Source organism: Lepus europaeus, chromosome 7 (genome assembly GCF_033115175.1).
Source record: "Lepus europaeus isolate LE1 chromosome 7, mLepTim1.pri, whole genome shotgun sequence".
Lineage (NCBI taxonomy): Eukaryota > Metazoa > Chordata > Mammalia > Lagomorpha > Leporidae > Lepus > Lepus europaeus.
The window spans coordinates 59,358,781-59,381,858 of NC_084833.1; the positions used below are offsets into that span (position 1 = coordinate 59,358,781).

The 23,078-nt window shown below is 40.1% G+C and overlaps 3 protein-coding genes and 1 pseudogene across 3 annotated transcripts in view; 3 read left to right on the top strand and 1 right to left on the bottom strand.

Moving 5' to 3' along the window:
- The window catches only part of FHIP1B (FHF complex subunit HOOK interacting protein 1B), a 157,089-nt gene that overhangs the window by 68,432 nt on the left and 65,579 nt on the right, over positions 1 to 23,078 (top strand). The window lies entirely within an intron of this gene.
- On the top strand, positions 1,508 to 2,476 carry LOC133764477 (olfactory receptor 52B2). The gene has a single exon (XM_062198154.1). It carries the CDS (start codon positions 1,508 to 1,510, stop codon positions 2,474 to 2,476), a length of 969 nt encoding a protein of 322 aa, XP_062054138.1.
- On the top strand, positions 7,616 to 8,495 carry LOC133764853 (olfactory receptor 52B2-like; annotated as a pseudogene).
- On the bottom strand, positions 18,606 to 19,571 carry LOC133764478 (olfactory receptor 56B34). The gene has a single exon (XM_062198155.1). It carries the CDS (start codon positions 19,569 to 19,571, stop codon positions 18,606 to 18,608), a length of 966 nt encoding a protein of 321 aa, XP_062054139.1.

Below are 23,078 nucleotides of genomic sequence, written 5' to 3' on the forward strand. Positions count from 1 at the left end.
TCCTGTAAAACGTCCAAGGTATAATAGCCAAACAAACTTAGTAGGACAAAAGTTGGTCACGTTAAAATATAATTTAGATGGTAGAACTTCAAGAAGGAGAGGTATTGTTATGAATACAGGGCATTCTGAAGTGATGTGTCTGAAGGAGGCATTTTTAATTACATTTTAAATTTAGTAATATATACATAGGATTCCAAGAATACAGTGGTACTTTCATCCTTCTCTCCTTCTTCCTTCCTTTCTTTGCCCTTTAATTTTTGTGATAACATATTTTCAATTGACTTTATAATCATAGGCTCAACATTTCTCTAAACAGAGAGCTGTACAAGTCAAAGGTAGATAGACCATTGTTCTACAGGGGTATAGACAGTGGTTATAGACGACAATCAAATCCCAAGATGTCAGTTAACTCAATTTACATTAAGTACTTTTTTGTGCTCTGTATATTAGCTGCAACCAATCAAGAAAATATTATATTTGTCTTTTTGGGTTGGACTTATTTCACTAAACTTAATGGTCTCCAGTTGCATACATTTTGTTGTGAAAGACAGGATTTCATTCTTTTTTATGGCTGAATAGTATTCCATCATGTATATGTACCACATTTTCTTTATGTGGTCATCAGTTGATGGACATCTGGGTTTATTCCATATCTTAGCTATTATGAATTGATCTGCTATAAACATGGGTATACAGGTAACTCTTTCATCTGCTAATTTAATTTCCTTTGGGTACACTCCCAGTAGTGGCATGGCTGGATCATACAGTAAATCTATTTCAGATTTCTGAGGAATCTCCAGACCGTCTTCCACAATGGTTATACTAGTTTACATCCCAACCAACAGTGTATTAGGATAACTTTTTCTCCATAACCTCACCAGCATTTGTTATATTTTGATTTTTGGATGATAACCATTCTAATTGGGGTGAGGTGAGACCTCATTGTGGTTTTTATTTGCTTTCTCCCAATGGCTAGTGATCCCAAGCATTTTTTCATGTGTCTATTGGCCATCCTTTAAAAATGCCTGTTCAAGTCTTTTATTAAGGAGGCATTTTAGGTATAAAATTTGAATATGCAGAGCTATAAGAAAAATCAAATTTAGGTAAATAGTGAAAGAGCAAAATTCTGGTGGAAGAGACAAGTACAGTGTAGGTAAAGGACAATACTGCTTCTGTGAAAGTAAAGGGTGAGATTAGAAAGGTGTGTGTGTGTGGAAAACTCTGGGATCAGAGTGATTGGAGGCCGGTACATCCTCTATGAGTATTTGTTTCTGAAGCATTATTATCACAAAAGCTTTATAAGCAAATGAAGCATTGAGGACAAAAAGCCATTCCTACACCAATGTGAGCATTGTCTGGGAAAATTTTCCCCTGGAAAGTCCAACAGTTTAGAAATCTATGCTATCTTTTGTGATTTCTGCACATACTCAGGGGTGCTTTTTTTCTTGTCACTTGCAGCAGACTCATCAGCTCCTAAGTCATTATTAAGAAGACTATAAAGTGCATCATGACTCACATCAACCTTACCATCTTCCACCCTGCAGTTTTTGTCTTACTTGGCATCCCTGGTTTGGAAGCTTATCACATTTGGCTTTCAATACCCCTTTGCCTCATGTATATCATGGCAGTCCTGGGGAACAGCATCCTAATAGTGGTCATCATCACAGAACATAGCCTTCATGAGCCCATGTATTTCTTCCTTTCCATGCTGGCCATCACAGACATCCTGCTCTCTACCACCACAGTGCCCAAGGCCTTAGGCATCTTTTGGTTCCATGCACATGACATTCTCTTTGATGCCTGTGTCACCCAAGTCTTCTTTGTTCATGTGATGTTTGTTGGGGAGTCAGCCATCCTGTTAGCCATGGCCTTTGACCGCTTTGTGGCCATTTGTGCCCCGCTGAGATACACAACAGTGCTGACGTGGCCTGCTGTAAGAAGGATTGCTCTGGCCGTTGTCACCCGAAGCTTCTGCATCATCTTCCCAGTGATCTTCTTGCTGAAGCGGCTGCCCTTCTGTCGAACAAATATCATCCCCCATTCCTACTGTGAGCATATTGGAGTGGCTCGATTAGCCTGTGCTGACATCACTGTTAACATCTGGTATGGCTTCTCAGTGCCCATTGTCATGGTCATCTTGGATGTGATCCTCATCGCTGTGTCTTACTCGTTGATTCTCCGGGCAGTGTTTCGTTTGCCTTCCCAGGATGCTCGGCACAAGGCCCTCAGCACTTGTGGGTCCCACCTCTGTGTAATCCTCATGTTTTATGTCCCGTCCTTCTTTACCTTATTGACCCACCGCTTTGGGCGTAACATTCCTCGACATGTTCACATCCTGCTGGCAAATCTTTATGTTGTGGTGCCACCAATGCTCAACCCTATTGTCTATGGTGTAAAGACCAAGCAGATCAGGGAAGGTGTAGCCCACTGGTTTGTTGACATCAAGACTTGGTGGTGTGCCTCCCCTCTTGGATAATAAATCCCATTGATCTTCACCCCCAGTTTCATCAAAGAAGCTAAGTGTAAAATATAGAATTTTCCTAGATTGAGAGTGCTTTTCTTTTTGTTCCTCTTTCTCTTCCTTCTGCTTCATCTCTTTTCTTTTTTCTCTCCTATTTCTTCCTCTTTGCCTCCTTCTCCTGTTTCTTTGTTTTCTCTGCCCTCTTCGTATATTCCCCTCTACAACCTGGAAATGATAAGTAAGTGTACATGTCTCATGTGAATATTTGATATCTTCATCAGATTAGATATATTCCAGAAGCTCTAGGAACTTAATACTGTATGAAGTGAGGTTGTAAGCAAGTGAATAAAAATAATTTTATATTAGCATGTGAAAGAGCTCCAATTTACTTAAATCCAAAAATGTGCATTGATTCTTTGTATAGAGGGCAGTAATTCTCCACTCTCTTCTACAATGGTAGATGTGTTTGAAAAACAGCCATGTATGTCATTTGGCATACAGAAAATTCCATTTCATTCAAATTTCAGTTCAAGAACTGCTTTCCCTGAGAGATCTTTCGTGATTTCTCCAAGCAAGCCAATGCTCCTATCTTTGCTTGTCTAGTGCATGTTGTACAAATCTCTAAATGTGCACAATGAACTGTTCATTTATTTATGCATCCATTGACTTCTTGAAACTAGAAGAGTGTATCACTGATATTTGTATCCTTAATGCATTATGAAATGCCTGGCACCCAATGTCTCTGAAAAATGAATGAGAGCACAATCACTTTCCTAAAGTCAGAACATTGATCTCTATGATTCACTAAAGTGACCAACTAAATTAGTCCTCAAAACCAGTGGTTAGTAAACCAGCTCCTTGTAAAGATATTTTGACATTTTGGAGGCAAATCACCTGATGATCCATGATACTTATTTCTCAAACTGTTGATTAACTCAGAGACCAGGAAATAGACAAACTAGGAGGAAGCAGAGTGTACTTGATTCTCTTCTAGCTGATTTTTGACCAGTACTAGTATTATGAATTATAGCACATTGTTCATGGCCAGGTTAGTGAAAATTGGAATATTCTCTTGGAGTTCAGAGTCTTGACCCTTACTCTTTCATGCTTTGCCAGTAAAGGTTATATACAGTAATTGCATCAACCAGTGTTTATAGTAATGAGTCCCACATCTCTCTAGCCCAGAACTCTCTTCTGAATTTTAGATACATAAATCTAATTACTAGCTTGTTATCTTCTCCAGGATATAGAACTCTCAGTTGAGTCAATTTTTCTTCCTTTGTTTCTTTTCTTAGAACAAGATGGTGGTGATCACATCATATTAACTGAGTTGAAAACCTTGGAGTCTTTCTTAGCTTCTTCCTTTCATATTTGCTTTTCAACAAATTAGTAGTTGGAACTCATGGATTGCACCATTGAATGGTTATGTAGATGGTATTTGCATTCATAGCAAGATTCAAACTCATGCCCATCATTTTATAGCTGTGTGAGCTTATAAAATTCATTCAATATTTTGGGAGCTTATCTATTAATTGGGTACCTTCTAGGGTGCCTTCATAGGTACCTTCATAGGGTTGTTGAGATGATTAAATGTAATAAACTATATAGATAGTACTTAACACAATCCTTAGGTCATAGTATCTGAGAAATATCTTACTAATACTTATATTAGTATTGTTAATCTTCTCCTTAAACACTGTCTTTACCAATTTCCTATGGTCTTTATCATCTTCCACCTCATATTTTGTACTAGTTTCTTAATTTACTTCTGTTCAGTTTTTATACTTTAAGCCAAGCTATAAAGTGACTCTAAGTATGCCAAAAAAGTTAATAAAACTACTTTTTGTCATATGTTTTGGAGAATTTTCATTATTTTAAGTGTTTTCCATGCAGTATTCGTTAGGAGTACATGTTTGGTATCAATGAATGTTTTATTAAAAATCTCCATAGTCAAATAAATGTGGAAAATGCTGACAATTTGTGACTTATGCACATAATTTGAGGTGTTTTTCCCACTTCTGGTGACCATAGATATATGTATCCAAGTCATATAATTTTTGATGATATATCTACATATTTTCTTTCTTTTTTTTTTTTTTTTTTTTTGACAGGCAGAGTGGATAGTGAGAGAGAGAGACAGAGAGAAAGGTCTTCCTTTTTGCCGTTGGTTCACCCTCCAATGGCTGCTGCGGCCGGCGCATCTCACTGATCCGAAGCCAGGAGCCAGGTACTTCTCCTGGTCTTCCATGCGGGTGCAGGGCCCAAGCACTTGAGCCATCCTTCACTGCCTTCCCGGGCCATAGCAGAGAGCTGGCCTGGAAGAGGGGCAACCGAGATAGAATCCGGTACCCCAACCGGGACTAGAACCCGGTGTGCCGGCGCCGCAAGGTGGAGGATTAGCCTGTTAAACCACGGCGCTGGCCCTCATATCTACATATTTTCATGAAGTAATTTTAGCAGGCAGTTTCCAGAAGTGAAATTACTAGATTAAATTTGTACATAAATGAAATTTGTAATAGCCTTTTTCAAAATGCTATACCAAGTTACATGTCACTAGTGCTGGGGTTGTTTTCCTTAATTTTCCAATTTGATAGTGGAAATATGATATTTTAAAATGACACTGACTTTTCATTGATCAGTTCATATGTGTATTGACCATCTGTTTTTCTTGTAGTATGACTTACCTTTTTAATTTTTTTCTTTAAAGCTTTTATTTAATGAATGTAATTTTCTTTTTTTAAAGTTTTTTGAAAGTCTACAGACTTTTTTTTATATAAGATTTATTTATTTGTTTGAGAGGATAGTTGGTGGGGGGTGGGGAGCGAGGTCGAGGTCGAGAGAGAGAGAGGCCTTCTATCCACTGGCTCACTCCCCAGATGGCCGCAACAGCCAGAGCTGAGCTGATCTGAAGCCAGGAGCCAGGAGCGTCCTCCGGGTCTCCCACGTAGGTGCAGGAGCCTAAGAACTAGGGGCATCTTCTACTGCTTTCCCAGGCCATAGCAGAGAGCTGGATTGGAAGTGGAGCAGCCGGGTCTTGAACCAGCGCCCATATAGGATGCCAGCGCTTCAGGCCAGAACGTTAACCTGCTGTGCCACAGCACTGGCCCCAATGAATGCAATTTTCATAACTTTAGGAATATAGTGCTTTTTCCCCCCATACTATCCCAACTCCCATCCCACCTCCTATTTCCTCTCCCATCCCATTCCTTATTAAGATTCATTTTCAGGCTGGTGCCGTGGCTTAACAGGCTAATCCTCCACCTTGCGGCGCCAGCACACCGGGTTCTAGTTCCTGTTGGGGTGCCGGATTCTATCCCGGTTGCCCCTCTTCCAGGCCAGTTCTCTGCTATGGCCCGGGAAGGCAGTGAAGGATGGCTCAAGTGCTTGGGCCCTGCACCTACATGGGAGACCTGAGAAACACCTGGCTCCTGGCTTCGGATCAGTGAGATGCGCCGGCCGCAGCAGCCATTGGAGGGTGAACCAACGGCAAAAAGGAAGACCTTTCTCTCTGTCTCTCTCTCTCACTATCCACTCTGCCTGTCAAAATAAATAAATAAATAAAAAGATTCATTTTCAGCTAACTTTATATACAGAATATCAAGTCTCTAGTAAATAAAGGTTTCAACATTTGTACACACACACACACACACAGTGTAAAAAGTACTGTTTGAGAACAAGTTTTGCAGCCAATTCCTACAGTACAGTTCACTAAGGACAGAGATCCTACTTGGGGAGTAAGGGCCCAGTGACCTCTGTTGTTAATTTAACAATTGACTCTCTTATTTATGACATCAGTGATCACCCAAGGCTCTTGCCATGAGCTTCCAAGGCTATGGAAGCCTTTTGTGACCACGACTCTGTCAATATTTAGACAGGGCCACAAGCAAAGTGGAAGTTCTCTCCCCTCTTCAGAGAAAAGTACATCATCCTTTCATAGCCCCTTCTTTCCACTGGGGTCTCATTCACTGAGATCCTTCAAGTAGAATATTTTTTGCCACACTGTCTTGGCTTTCCATGCCTGAATTGTTCTCATGGGCTCTTCAGCCACATCTGAATGCCTTAAGGGCTGATTTTGAGGTCAGAGTGTTACTTAAAGTGATTGTCATTCTATTAGTCTGCTGTGTGGCCTGCTTCCCATGTTGACATTCCCTCCTTTTTAATTTTGTCTATTTTACCACATACTTGATGCTATTTATGTGGTCTCCTTAACACTTAATCATATCTATATGTTCACTTTAACACTTAATATGATCACTTTAACCATTAAGATGGCATTTTATAGCTTTACAGTTACAAACTTCCTCTTCCCACTCTTACTCCCCCTCTTATTTTTTATTTAGATCTATTTTCAATTGACTTTATATACATATAATTAACTGTATGTTAAGTAAAGAGTTCAACATATAGCATGAAGAAGAGAAAAGAAAAATAAATAAAAAAATAAAAATAAAAAACTGTTCCTTGTTAGTCAAGTTGAAGGCTGTTCAAGTCATTGTTTCTCAAAGTGTCAATTTCACTTCTACAGCATTAATTTTAGGTGCACTATTAGTTCTCACAGATGAGGGAGAACATATATTATTTGTCTCTTTGGGACTGGCTTATTTCACTAAGTTTCCCGGATTGATCCATTTTGTTGCAAATGACAGGATTTCATTTTTTACTGCTGTATAATATTCCATAGTGTATATATCCCATAATTTCTTTATCCAGTCTTCAGTTGATGGGCATTTAGGTTGATTCCATGTCTTAGCTATTGTAAATTAAGCTGCAATAAATATGGAGGTGCAGATAGCTCTTTTGTTTACTTGATTTCATTTCCCTTGGGTAAATTCCCAGGAGTGGGATGGCTGGGTCATATGGTAGGCCTATATTCAGATTTTTGAGGCATCTGCGTACTGTCTTCCATGGTTGCTTTATCAGTTTACATTTCCACCAACAGTGGGTTAGGGTATCATCAGGAATCTTTCTTTATGTTTGCAATGATAATGTGGGAAGTGAAAGCATAACATTATATATTCTAAGTCAAGACATTACTGATCTAATGTTCAACTCTTAGTGAAATTTATTGCTTATGGACTCTTACTTTCTTTAGTTTTTATAGATAGTCTTCAAAATCAGGCATGTTTGGGGCCAATCTCATGATCTTCCCTTCCTTCTGTGTTCATCCTTTTTGGCATCCCAGGACTGAAACAAAATCACATCTGGGTTTCTGTCCCCTTCTGCTTCCTGTACATCACTGTAGTCTTGGGAAATAGAGCACTCGTCCTTATTGTTTTCAGTGACTTCACCCTCCTTGGACACATGTATGTCTTTTATCTGTGTTGGCTGGCACATGCATCTTGTGGTCTACCTCTTGTGCCCATGACCTTGACTATCTTCTGGTTCTATGCTGGGGAGATAGCCTTTGGAGCTTGCATTACTCAGATGTTTTTCATCCATGTTGCCTTTGTGGCTCAATCAGGAATCCTGCTGGCCATGGTATTTGACTGCTATGTGGTCATTTGTACGCCCTTGGGATACACAGTCATCTTAACTCCAATGGCAAATGGAAAAATTACCCTGGCCATCTGGGGATGGAGCATTTAGACCATTTTTCCTATCATATTTCTGCTGAAGAGGCTGCCATACCATCAGACCCATATCATCCCCCACTCATACTGTGAGCACATTGGGGTGGTCTGATTTTCAGCATCAATGGCATCAGTTTTAGAAGATGTTGCACTTATTGGTGTTTCTTACACTTTGATCCTCCAAACTATGTTTAGACTTCCTTCCCAGGAAGTCTGACATAAGGCTCTAAATACCTGTGGTTCTCACATTGGAGTTATTTTCTTCTTTGTCATCCTGTCATTTTTTGCTTTCTTGACCTACTGTTTTGGCAAGAATATCCTCCATTGTGTCCACATTTTTCTACCAAATCTCTACTTAACCACATCTCCTCTGGAGTAAACACCAGAAAATCAGGGACAGTATGACTCACACGTTATCTGTCATGTGGAAGTCTTGGACAGTTCCTGGTCTCTTCCATGTTTAACATCAGAAACAAAGAGAGCTTTCTAAGTTCCCAAGCTTAGCAACTATAGTGAGTTGTAGTGGAAAGGACATGGGCTTTGGAATAAAGTATATCTGATTTCAAACCTGCCTCCCTTACCTTCTACTTTTGATGATGATGAGATTCCCATCTTTTGAAAATTTAATACTTATTTATGAAGTAAAACCACTCACACTTATGCTGTAACGTTTTTGGGTGAGGGTTAAATTAAGTATGTAAACTACTTGGCACATTGTCCAGCATTGCATGGAATCTCAGTGTTAGCTATAATTCTAACTTGAAGTTTGTTGCCTGAGAAACATGACTTAGGCTTGATGTACATGAGATTTCCAGTATTCCCAGAGGCTCCTCTGCCTTTTCTTGCTTAGCTTCCAAGACTGTATCATGATCAACATTATTGTTATTATTACTACAAGTTCAAAACAAATTAAGTAGCAAATATAGAAGAGTGCTTAGTTAAAAACACAAAACTATTCAAAGGTTAAGATTGGTATTGATTACATTTTATATGTAAGGAACTTTAATACATTTTATTTATTTATTTTAAAATTTTTAAATTTATTATAAAGATATCAGATTTCATGCATTCCATAGTTGTAATTCCAGGAAGACAACCACACTTCCCTCACTCCCCTGCTCCCTGCCAATCCTCCTCATTGCCTTCCCTCTCTTCATCAGTTTTTGCAAAGCCATACTTTTAACACTGGTCCCAATCTTTTTTTATTTTTTAAATGGAATTCTGAAACTTCAAATTTGCAAGCATTGAAGAAAAACATATTTTTTGGCAGAAAGATGGATCATTGTCTATAAGCAGATGGAAAGTTATGAAATGATGGTGGGGTGTGTGTGACTTGTGTATCCTTATGCATCTTGGTTTCACTTTGTTGTAGTTGTCTTCTGTTAAATTTTATGGGAGGCCATTATTTTGGATATAACATCCTGCAGCTAGGCCCCAGAAGGTCAGAACAGACCAGACTGGAGTCGCTTGTGCTAAGTATCATCAAACTGAACTTTGTAACAGGCCACTTTAAATAAAAAAAAAAAAAAAAACCCAGGAGATTCCAGTTAACCTGACTCATTGTAATAAGGAAATCCCCTCTGGTTTAATCATTTAAGGAAATTAACTTTGAAACAACTGATCTGTTGTTTTTGTTCTGTTTCTTCCTTTTCCAACCCCTTCTACCTATAAAATATAGTGAACCACTTATGCCCAGCTTGTAAGAATAGAGAATGAGATGTTTCCAAGTTCTAGAATCAAATATCAAAGTTAATTAGATTTTAAGCTAAATTTATTGTAATTTGTCTTTTGGCACTGCATTCAGCTTGTGTTTCTAGTGGATGAAACTGCACATAGGTGAATGGGAAGTTCAGGTAGGCTCAGATTGTTTCCCAATATATTAATGGTGTTGCAATATATTTTTGTATTTAAATAGTACAGGGGCCAGCATTGTGGTGTAACAGATTAAGCTGCCTCCTGCAACATTGGCATCCATGTGGGTGCCAGTTTGAGTCCTGGCTGCTCAACTTCTGATCCAGCTCTCTGCTAATGTGTCAGGGAAAGCAATGGAAGATGGCCCAAGTGCTTGGGCCCCTGCACCCATGTGGGAGATCTAGATGAAGCTCCTGTTTCCTGGCTCTGGTCTGGCCCAGCCCAGCTGTTGCAGCCATTTAAGGAGTGAACCAGCAAATGGAAGCGTTCCCTCTCTCTCTCTCTCCCTCTCCCCCCATAACTCTGCCTTTCGAAAAAATAAATCTTTAAAAATAAATATGGGCCGGTGCTGTGGCTCAATAGGCTAATCCTCCACCTACGGTGCCGGCACCCCGGGTTCTAGTCCCAGTCAGAGCGCCGGATTCTGTCGCGGTTCCTCCTCTTCCAGGCCAGCTCTCTGCTGTGGCCTGGGAGGGCAGTGGAGGATGGCCCAAGTGCTTGGGCTCTGCACCTGCATGGGAGACCAGGAGGAGGCACCTGGCTCCGGGCTTCGGATCAGTGCGGTGCGCTGGCCGCGGCGGCCATTGAGGGGTGAACCAATGGAAAAGGAAGACCTTTCTCTCTCTCTCTCTCTCTCACTGTCCACTCTGCCTGTCAAAAAAAAAAAAAAAAAAAAAAAGAAAGAAAAAAAATAAATATGAAATAAGTAGTGCAGCAGACATAATTGTATTCTCTTTTCTGTATCAATAATCTCTTCCTGTCTCCTGTATCATGTCCCTCAATGTATGAAGATTCCAAGAACTACCAACTTCAAAAATATCTCTTTCTGGTGCTGGTGCTGTGGCGCAGTGGTTTGATGCCCTGATCTGAATTACCAATATCCCATATGGGCGCCAGTTCAAGACCTGGCTGCTCCACTTCCAATCCAGCTCTCTGCTATGGCCTGGGAAAGCAGTAGAAGATGGCCCAAGTCCTTGGGACCCTGCACCCATGTGGGAGACCTAGAAGAAGCTCCTGGCTCCTGGCTTTGGATTAGCACAGCTCCAGCCGTTGCGGCCAATTGGGGAGTGAACCAGTGGATGGAAGACCTCTTTCTCTCTCTCTGCCTCTCCTCTCTCTGTGTAACTCTGACTTTCAAATAAATAAATAAATATTTAAAAAAAATCTCTTTCCCGCATACTTTTCCTTAGGTCTTTTCATGGCCCTGCTCACTCTCAACTCACGTTCCTGGGTGTGCCCTTTACTCACCCAACCTCTTGTAAGAGACATCTTTGTATGTTGCTTCACTTCCCCATCTTTTGAGTTCATGGCCATCTACCTATTGTCTGTTCTATCAATACATTGAAATTGTTTCTACTGACCTCCATACTTCCAAATCTAATGAGCATAGTATTAGGTAGAGCCCCATTATGAAGCAGATGGATGATTAAGAGAATCATTTGAAGAGAATTTACTTACAAAGGAACATTTATGGTGATGTGGTCAGTGAGAAATTCTAAGTTATATTAATATTTTATTACCATAATAATATGCCCAAGGAAGCTTAACTTTATAAAGAAAAATTTTATTTTAGCTCACAGCCATGGGGTTGCAAGGTCCAGGGGCATCATCTTTTGATGGCCTTTTTGCTGGCAGAATTCTGGAATGGCATAGAACATCATATGGCAAGAGATATCTATCACCCATGTCTGTCTGTATTTCTATCTCTTTCCTTATAAAGCTATGAGGATTCAGTTTTGGGGACTCCACTTTAATGACTAATCCAATCTAATAACTTCCCAAAGGCTCCCCCACTAAGCACCATAATTGTATCAAGTTTTACCTTCTTGGTACCATTAATGTTAAGAATTTGGGGACTAAGCCCCTGAGTTCAGGGGGATAAATATTCAAACCATTACATAAATGATACTGCAGTTAGATAGGGACTGGCATCTTGAAGAAGAGAGTTGGCATAGAGAAGGTTAGCTTGATAAATTTTGTTTAGGAGGGGACAATTAAAGTTGCTAAATTTGTTCTGTCTCTTCGGATGTGAGTTGTGTTTGTTAACATTAATTACACATTTTTGTATTGAATTTGTTCAAATATCTGGTTGTATTTGATATTAAAGAAAAATCACAGAATAGAGGATAAGCACACAAAAGTTGATCTCATTTTGATACTGTTGACATCAATAAGTGAGAGAACACAGATCAATTTTGCTAAAACAAAAGGCTCTGGTATGGGGTAGGCTGGAATGGATCTAAGCACTGGAGTGAGTTATTGGAAAGGGCTGGAGGACTTTGGTGGGGAGGTTCATCAGTGATATTTGTTGAGGACATGGAGATATTCTAGAGGTTGCAAAATTTTTTTTTCTGTGATTAAGTCATCTAGGTTTGTGAATTGGCACCCATTGAAATTAGTCTCCTACCCTACCATGGATACTGGGTGATAAGAGTGCTATCTCCTTCAGTGTCTACATTTCAGAAGATATTTTCCAGATGTTTGAGAAAGACATTACCTGGGGTGTAAAGTGGATAAGAATTTAGGATAAGATTTATATACGTTTGAAGGAAGCAGAGAAGGAATTTACAGTAAATCTCCTGGGGTAAATGCTCTAAAGAGGGAGGTCAGAGGCCTATAGTAAGGAAGAAACAGTCTACAGTTTGGTTAAGCTGAGGAGAATGTTGATGCCATCTGGGTCATTGACACGTGATAGTTTTTCTTCCTAGTAAGCAATCCTGGAATGCTGTTGAATGCAACTTGTGAAGATAAGATAGAGGGTCTGCTAACAGCTTGACTTATGGTTAAACTTGTTCCCTATTTGTTGTGGAACATGGTGGTTTGTAGCCATCATAGGTCACTGCCTTGTTTTCTGACCCAATCTCCAATATTCTGGGAGCACTCACTCCTTGCTTGACTTTTGGCTCACTTCTTGATGCAAGAGTATATGTGCAGAAAGATTACCCTGCTTGGCTGTTACTATTGTACTACCCCATTAATCACCGCCATCTCTGCTTCACTGTGTATCAGAAACATTTGCATTGAGATCAACCTAATTTTTGTAGCTGTCCTCTCTGGGGTACCTTTTGGGCTTCTGTTCTTTCCACATTCCCATCAAAGTCATATTTCATCTTTTGGAAATTCCTCATATTTTCTGTTTCATTAATGGTTTTATGTTTGTTTTGCAGCATGTTATGGATTTATTTATTATTGAATATGTTGTCAGAGATTTCTAGGATTGGGGTGGGAAGAAGAGATTGCAAGGAGCACTGAGTGTCTCATAATGCAAAGCCTTTGGAATTTATTTACTCTTTGGAATTTACTGAGACTTATTCATGTTATTATATACTATAATAACATGAATATAACATATATAATATATATTATAACCAGTATGTTATTGATTTTTGAAAATATTACATGAAAAAAAACCCTAAAGTGTATTGTTTGTTTTTGACAAAGTTAATTCATTCAACAACCTTTCAGACCCTCCTTTCCATAACTTTTCTCTATCATCAAGGCTAAGAAGCTAACATAATCAACTTCTGAATCTTCCTCACAACTAGAAATGAGCACCAGACTCACTGCTGTTCAATAAGCCATGAGTGAAAATCTGTTGAAGCTTCCTTTTCCATTTATTCCTTCACGTCTGAAATAGGGAATTGAGAGTGGAAGTAGCCATAGTTTAGGATGGCAAAGCATAAAATAGAGTCTGGTTCCCACCAGGGCAAAATAGAGGTACTTGAACAATTTTGAACTGCTGATTTCCTTTCCTTCCTCCCACCCTACCCCTGTGTGTGTGTGATAAGATATATAAGCTCTAATTTGGTTAAGCTAATGTAATGTCGTTTCTCCAAATACACAGCTAAATACAATTCTGATAGCTTGTTTACTAATGTTAGGGAGGTATAATTTTCCTTTCTTGATGTTTTCTGCCATGAGCAATTAAATCCATTGTGAAAATCTCCCTGTATTTATTCCTTTTCTGTTGTAAGAAGAGTGTCTTAATTTGGTGAATGTAACAGGGGCGGGTGACAGGGCAGGCAGAGCTTAGGGTCCTTCCCTTTTCTTGTTTCTGGAACATGTGTCTTTATGACTTTCAGCCATACTCTAGTTATGAAGATCTTATGCCTTCAGAGGCACCTGTTGTTTTGAAGGTTTAGTTTGCTCAAGAAATTGTTAACTTTAGCTCACTGACAAAGCATAGCAAGAAAGATTTAAAAACCATAATATTGGTGGCCAGTGCCGTGGCTTACTTGGCTAATCCTCCGCCTGTGGTGCCGGCACCCCAGGTTCTAGTCTGGTTGGGGCACCGGATTCTGTCCCTGTTGCTCCTCTTCCAGTCCAGCTCTCTGCTGTGGCCTGGGAAGACAGTGGAGGATGGCCCAAGTGCTTGGGCCTTGCACCCACATGGGAGACTAGGGGGAAGCACCTAGCTCCTGGCTTCAGATCGGTGCAGCACACTGGCTGCAGCGGCCATTTGGGGGGTGAACCAATGGAAAAGGAAGACCTTTCTCTCTGTCTCTCTCACTGTCTCTCTCTCTCTCACTGTCTAACTCTGCCTGTCCAAAAAAAAAAAAAAAAAAAAACAAAAAAACAAAAAACAAAAAAAAAAAACAAAAAAAACCCATAATGTTGGCATGCAAAATACATATGATTTACATTTTTATTTTATCCAAGTCAGGGTTTTCATGTCCAACTGAGACTTATTTGGGATCTTGAGAGTTGTAAACTTGACTTTTAAAGAATGTTTGAAGAGAAAGCAAAAAGAAAAAAAAAAAAAAAAGAGTGCTACCATTAATACCATTAATTGGTTTACTTCCCAGATACCCACAACAGCTGGGGCTGGGATTAGGACAATGCCAGGAATCTGTAGCCAGAAATGTAGTCCAGGTCTCCCACCTACTTGGGAAGAAATCTAATTACTTGAGCCATCACTGCTGCTCTTAGGGTTTGCATTACCAAGAAGCTGGAAGCAGGAGCCAGATTCAGAAATTGATCGCATGTATTCCAATATGTGACGCTGGTATCCTAACTGCTAGGCTAAAATGCACACTTCAGAGAGTTGGCTTTTATATGTCAGGGATGAATGAGTGGTTTTAATCCTTGGGGACTATAGGATTTTGATCCTGATGAGATATTGAAACAATTGTGTAGCTGTTTTCTTTAGAGTCAGGGTAGCATCTGATACTTAGAAAATTGCAGTCAGGCCAAAGTAAAGGCAAGTCCCAATCCAAGTTTTGTTAGATTTTAGCAAAGTGAATGCCATTTATACTTCAGAAAATATCCATGTCAATGGGTTCAATAATAAGGAGTGTTGGCCAGCGCCGTGGCTCACAAGGCTAATCCTCCGCCTGCGGTGCTGGCACTCCAGGTTCTAGTCCTGGTTGGGGCATCGGATTCTGTCCCTGTTGCTCCTCTTCCAGTCCAGCTCTCTGCTGTGGCCTGGGAGTGCAGTGGAGGATGGCCCAGGTCCTTGGGCCCTGCACCCGTGTGGGAGACCAGGAGAAGCATCTGGCTCCTGGCTTCAGATCAGCATGATGCGCCGGCTGCAGTGGCCATTGGAGGGTGAACCAACGGCAAAAGGAAGAAATTTCTCTCTGTCTCTCTCTCACTGTCCACTCTGCCTGTCAAAAAAAAAAAAAAAAAAAAAAAAAAAGAAAAGAAAAAAGATAAAGCTTCTTGTCATTGTCAGGTTTTGTGGAATGCTTTTTGTCTGGGAATTGCCTGGTCGTGTTCACTTGATTGGATTGGGTTATGAATTTTTGTTTGTTTTTTTTTTTTTTTTTTTAAATTAAACTTTTATTTAATGAATATAAATTTCCAAAGTACAGCTTATGGGTTACAATGGCTTCCCCCTTCGTTTGTTTTGTTTTAACTACTTATTTTTTTGAGAAGGAGCACAGAGACACAAAGTACAGTGCCTTTTTCATCACATCATATCATAGATACCAATTATGAACATGACTTCTTAACTGTCAATGTGAACTTGATTAATTGTTAAAATAGTGTTTGCCAGGTTTCCTCATTAAAGTTAGACTTTTTTCATTTCCATACTGTCCTCATTGGAAAGGGGGTCACAATGCATTTAAGAACTGAGAATTTATGCTCCACTTTCTTGAGGGTGGTATATCTACATAAATTATTTAGAATTCTGCTGTATGGAAGTTAGTTTGTTCTCCCTCATTTAGTTACTTATCAGATAATCCATAGGAGTCATCACTGATTGATATTTATCTTGAATTTTGGATTATAATTCAAAAGTAGGACTTTTAACATATAGAGAGTTTAGAGGTCCTCATTCCTTTCCTTAGAATAAAAAACTAATGAATGAAAGGAAAGTCAACAAATTTTTGAGGACCCATTATAAAATTGATGTTGCAAGGTAAAGTGCGATCATCAAATCTGGAGAAAACTAAACACACAAAGTCTCTGCTAAAGTCAGGCTCTCACATCAGAAACTGCTGGAGACATAAACCAGTAGGAGGACTTCGAAGAAATTTGGACAAATCATTGGAGGATGCATATGGACCAGAATCAGAGTGAGAAATACCTTCCTAAGGCAGCCCAATGTTTTATCCTCAAAAACTCCACAGATTCTTACAGTGGAGACTCAGAAATATTCCCTTATGGGTTTGGCAGGGGAAGGACAAAAGATAACATTGTGGAACAAGCCCAGAGCATTGTCCATAGTGGAGACCTACACTCCAGGGAGAAAATACTTTCCTAGAGCCATATCCTATCTATGTGAAGGGTGTTTTTCTGACTCCAGGATGTTGGTTGGCTCGGTGATGGAGCCAAGAAAAATGATTTATTTCGAGCTTGTTCATCTTTTTCTTGTTTTAGGAATGAAAGTGACAAAGTCTAACTGTCTTTAATGTTGGCATTCCAAAGGCATTTTCTGATAGTTTTCTTTCATGATTATGTCTTAACCACTTAGGTTTTTTTTTGGTGTTTACTAATTTGTTAGTTTTTAATCTTTATATTCATTTAAGAATATTCTCACTTTTACTTGTTCTTAGAAGTTTTGTCTGAATTATCCTGTTAGGCAGTAGTATAAATGAAAATCCAATCTCTTAGATGGCCCAATTACAAGTTTAAGATTTTTTTTTTTTTGGTGGGGGGTACAGGAACTCATTGTTTTCTCTCTGAAATACCAAAATATCTGAAGAACTTTAGTCCAGACACATATGGGAAGAGAAAGAAGCAATTTTATCTATCCACTAGGGTGCTACTGTTTTTTGGCTTTCAATGCTTCTGTTCTTGACATGTGGAATTAGTGTTAAACACGGGTTATAAAAGCACATGGGCCAATACTGCCTTGTCCATAGATTTAATAATACCACACTATTTAACTGACTATCAAAGGGAAGATAACTACTTGAGTTTTAATATTATTAAGGTTCTCACATTTGGCTTCTAAATTTACTGGCACCTTATCTACATGTCATCCTGGAGCCAATTCTCTGCCACTGATAATCCATACTCTGCATTAAAATAAGAAACAGTGTGATTAATTTTCTCTTGCTCTGTCTCTAAATATGTATCATTTGTCTTGCAGGGAAAATTTTCTCTTTAGAGACTTTTGATATCCTTTATATTGCTGATGAACTACAAGGCTTCATTGGGATTTTCTTAATTCAGTAGAGATGTTCAAGTAGTGTTGAATGTTTAAAGAAAAGTGACCAGAATATTACTTTTAGGATGCTAATATAAATTATCTCAAGAGTTGATAAAAGTTTGTGATTGACACTTGATTCTTGTCAAATTCTTGATTTATAATTATATAATTCATGAAGTCCTCCAGAGTGATTCTAGAGGACTTAAGACCTCCTGTGTTTACCATTAGGAAATTCACTATCAGGTTGTTTTTAAGGATTATTTATTTATTTCAAAGACAGTTACAGAAAGAGAGAGGGAAATACAGAGAAAGATCTTCCATCTGCTGGCTCAGTCCCCAAATTGCTGCAATGACTGGGATTGCACTGGGCCAAAGCCTAGAGCCAGGGACTTCTTCCAGGTCTCTCATGTAGGTGCAGCTGCCCAAGCACTTGGGCCATTTTCATCAGCTTTTCCAGGCACATTAGCAGGGAGCTGGAAGTGGAGCAGCTAGGACTCAAACCGGTGTCCATAAAGGATGCTGACATCACAGACAGTGACTTAACCCATTAATGCCATGATGTCAGCCCACTATCTGTTTTTAAATGGTGCTTTCTTTTATTAAAAAAGAAGTGATATATAATCTCATCTTGCTTGTCATATTAGTTTTTATTTTCATATATTTGTTGAGAGTTTGAATAGAGAAAAAAAGGTTTAAGAGTGTAGACTCTGGAGCCTGCTGCTTGGGTACAACTCTCACTCTGTAACTCAAATCTTACTCTGCAACTTCCTTTCTATTTGCCCTTGGATGAGTTTCCCAACTTAGTTGTCTCATTTGCAAATGTATAGATAACAATTTTACTTGCTTCATAGCATTGTTAGGAATGCTATATATAGGAATTAAAAGAGTTAGTATTTGAAATGCTTAGAGCATTGCCTTCCACATACTATATGTTATATAAAATAATGAATTAATTTGAATTGATGCTGCTGGCAATTGGGATAAATGGAATTCTAATTAAGGAATATTGGGCTCCAAAGTCTGTGCAAATACTGTATATAATATTCTGTCACTTAAAGTTGAGTCACTTCTTGAATACAAGTTCATCTAAACCAAGCAACCTCTGGAAGCCCACTCTCAGCTCCTGTGACCTCAGTGCATATACCAGGGGGTTAAGGGCTGGAGGGATGACAACATGCAGCACATTGAGAAGAACAGGAATGAGAGGAACTCTTCTTTCTGCAAGGTGAGTCATGGATACCACAACAATAGCCATGTAGAAAAAGAGAATGAGGATGAGGTGGGAACTGCAGGTGCTCAGGGCCTTAGCTGTTGCTTCTGCAGAGCTCAGCCTCAGCACTGAGTGAATAATCGAAGCATTGGAAGCAAATACCAGACCCATGTCACTTCCAACCACAATCCAGGCCAAGGCCAACTGATAAAATCCGTTAATGGTGATGTCATCACAAGCTAGACTGATGACTCCCAAGTTGGAGCACAGGCAGTGGTCAATCTCATTCCTGGAGCAGTAGTGTCTCTGGGCAGCCATTATAGGCACTGGAATGGTCAACAAGCCATTCCTGAGCACCATAAATATTGTGGCTTTGATCACAAAAACTTCAGTGACTATAGAGGGATATTGAAGGGGGTAACAAATAGCTACATATCTGTCCACTGCCATACTGAGGAAGATGCCTGACTCCATGCACATCAAAGTGTTGATGGCGTAGATCTGTGCAAAACATTTAGGGAGGCTAATGGTCTTGGCATCAAACCAGAAAATGGCTAAGATCTTGGGCATACTGGTGGTAGCCAGTCCAATGTCCACTACAGCCAGGATACCAAGGAACTGATACATGGGCTGGTGCAGGGTTGGCTCATGATAGACAGTGATTAAGACAAGGAGATTGGCACTAAGAACGAAGAAATAAAGCAGAGCCAGAGGCATAGAGAGCCAATGCTGCCACTCATGAATGCCTGGGAGCCCCATCAGGATGAACTCAGACACTTGAAATCCCGAGCTATTGGTTGTATTCAGGGAGATGTCCATATCATGGGATGTCTTGTTCTCAGTTTTTGCCTGTGAATTAAGAGGAAAGAGAACAGGTGTGGTTGGCTCATGTGAGAGTTAAAATTTGTGCAGAGAAATGAGGCTTACTACAATAACTTGGTTCTTAATGCATTCTTCTTTGACATCCTTGGAGAAAGTTCAAATAAGAATATGAGGGCAAAAATGCATTCTAAGATAAAAATTTTGTTAGTACACAAGTGAAAATTTACTATCCTTACTTTTTCCTGACATTCTGAGTAGGTTTTTACTATAGGAAACATGGACACAAAGCAGAAAACATGTGCATTTATATAAACAACCTAAATTTTCAACAGGCAAAGTTGGAGACAGAGGAATTGTCTTCATTCTTGAGGATCTTCAGGAAGAAAATAAATAACCATAATAGAAACTTGATTCTGCTGTTCTTTTATGTATATATGTATGTATGTATTTAAATTTCATTTATTTGAGAGGCCAGTAGACAGAAACACATATCCATGTGTGCATGCATATACACATGTCCACACATAGACACACATACAGAAAGAGAGAGCCAGAGAGAGAGCTCCCATCCACTGGTTAACTTTCCAAGTATTCACAACAACTGGGGCTAGGATCAAAGCCAGGAAGCCTGAATGCAATCCAGGTCTTCTAGGTAGGTGGCAGGAATCCAATTATTTGAGCCATTACTCCTGGGATCTGCATTAGCAAGAAGCTTGAGTCAAGAGCCAGAGCTGTGTATATATCCCAGGTACTCCAACGTGGAATGCAGGGATCTTAACTGCTGGGCTAACCATCTGTTTCCTGCTGTTCTAAACAGTGTCATGTGATTGGCAAATCATTTATGTCACAAACCACTTCATTTAATCTTCACTATATGACATTGTTATTCATATAATGAAGAAGCAGAGACTGAATGAGTTGTTTCATTATCAGTCATATTGAAAACACTAATAAGTTACTAAACTACAGCAAAAATTTTAATCTTTAGCATTTAATTCTAGTAGTCTCACCATCAAATTGTTATCGATAGGTCATTGCCCTTTAAGAATATCATTTGTGGGGCATACTACTATGACAAGTAGATTAAGCCTCCACCTGCAGCAACAGCATCCCATGAGGAAATGGGTTTGAGTTCTGGCTGCTCCATTTCTGATCCAGCTCCTTACTACTGGTCTGGGAAAGCAGCAGAGGTTGGCGCAGATGCTTGGGCCCCTGCACCCATGAGGGAGACCCAGATGAAGTTTAAGCCTCCACCTGCAGCAACAGCATCCCATAAGGAAATGGGTTTGAGTTATGGCTGCTCCACTTCCGATCCAGCTCCTTACTACTGATCTGAGAAAGCAGCAGAGGTTGGCGCAGATGCTTGGGCCCCTGCACCCATGAGGGAGACCCAGATGAAGCTCTGGCTTCTTGCTTCAGATTGATGCAGCTCTGGTCATTGCAGCCATTTGGGGAGTGAACCAGCCCATAGAAGACTTCACTTTCTCTCCCTTTCTCCCTCTATCTGCAGCTCTGCCTCTTAAATAAATAAATCTTAAAAAAGAATATTATTTATTTAGGTTATTTATTTATTTATTTAGTTATTTAGTTTTTTTTTTAACTTTTATTTAATGAATATAAATTTCCAGTATACAGCTTATGGATTACAATGGCTTCCCCTTCCCATAATTTCCCTCCCACCCGCAACCCTCCCCTCTCCCGCTCCCTCTCCCCTTCCATTCACATTAAGATTCATTTTCAATTCTCTTTATATACAGAAGATCAATTTAGTATACATTAAGTAAAGATTTCAACAGTTTGCACCCACATAGAAACACAAAGTGAAACATACTGTTTGAGTACTAGTTGTAGCATTAAATCAAAATGTACAGTACATTAAGGACAGAGATCCCACATCAGGAGCAAGCGCACAGTGGCTCCTGTTGTTGACCCAACAAATTGACACTCTAGTTTATGGCACCAGTAACCACCCTAGGCTGTCGTCATGAGTTGCCAAGGCTATGGAAGCCTTCCAAGTTTGCCGACTCTGATCATATTTAGACAAGGTCATAAAAGACAGGGTGAGGATAGTAACCAATGATCCTAAGAGTGGCATTTACCAGGTCTGAACAATTATACAGCATTAAGTGGGGAAGAGGACCATCAGTACACACAGGTTGGGAGTAGAGCCATTGGTGGTAGAGTAGAGGTTATGATTACAAAGGAATGAGGCCCAAGTGCGCTAGACAGGGCCTAGAACAAAGGACAGAGTCATTATTAGAGGAGCTAAGAAAGGTGCTGTCTAAGCTACAATTAAGTTTTCTGATTGAGAGGCAAATAGAACCTGATAGAAGGGGCTTGATAATAATCTGGTGGGCTTTAGGCCTTGTAAGTTAAGAGGCCCAGACCTATCTATCTCTTCACATGGGGTATATCCTAAGGGAGGTGTGAACCTCCTAGGGGAAGGCACTCTGTTGACTTTCATTACTTGGCTGGCCTGGGAGGAGAGCTGGCCAGGTAAAGGCAGGTGGCATCTCTAACAAGAAATTTACAGTTCTGCCTGCAATGTTGCTGACCCTACTTGACCATCCCCTCAGCTGCAGTGGTCACTTTGGAAGTTGGGCTGAGTGAAGGGCTTTTCATCTTGGAGCCAATAGGATCTGTGGCTCTGACCTGGGCATCCTTCGACTCCAGGGCAGGTCCATTTCCAGTGACCCAACTCTTGGCAGAGCTGCCAGGGCTCTTCACAAGCTGACTTCTGCTGAAGCCCAGGCTTACCACATTGAAAGGCACTGCAGTGGACTGGTCTGTTGGGTCTCCTTGAGGGCAGACCACCGTACAGATCAGCCATTAATAGGCCTGCCACCTATTGCTTCTGATGCCTAGCTTTCTTTTCCTCCTGGTTTGTGTTAAAGCAGACCAGAGGATGCAAGTCAAGGGAGTGCCCATGTCCCATCTCTAATCTTCGGTGGCCTGAACTACAAGTCTATAGTCACAGGCATGTTCTGTAGTAGTTTTTCTAAGGTAGACAATGCCCATGAGGCAAATTATATTCTCACTTAAAAACTTTCTTTCCCTTTGGTCTGAAAGGGAGGTTTTTTTTTTTTTTCTACTTACTGTATACTTCGCTGATGGCGATGTGAATCTAGCTATGAGATTATTATTTAAGCTCTTATTTTGGCTATGCTATTACAGAAAAATGTTAGCCATCTCTTATGAGGTCTAAAGATTAAATTGTGCGTCCTACAGATTCCTTCATAATAGAATTAGAATTAGTTATTTAGTTTTTGACAGGCAGAGTGGACAGTGAGAGAGAGAGACAGAGAGAAAGGTCTTCCTTTGCCATTGGTTCACCCTCCAATGGCCGCCGCTGCTGGTGCGCTGCGGCCGGCGCACCGTGCTGATCCGATGGCAGGAGCCAGGTGCTTCTCCTGGTCTCCCATGGGGTGCAGGGCCCAAGCACTTGGGCCATCCTCCACTGCACTCCCTGACCACAGCAGAGAGCTGGCCTGGAAGAGGGGCAAC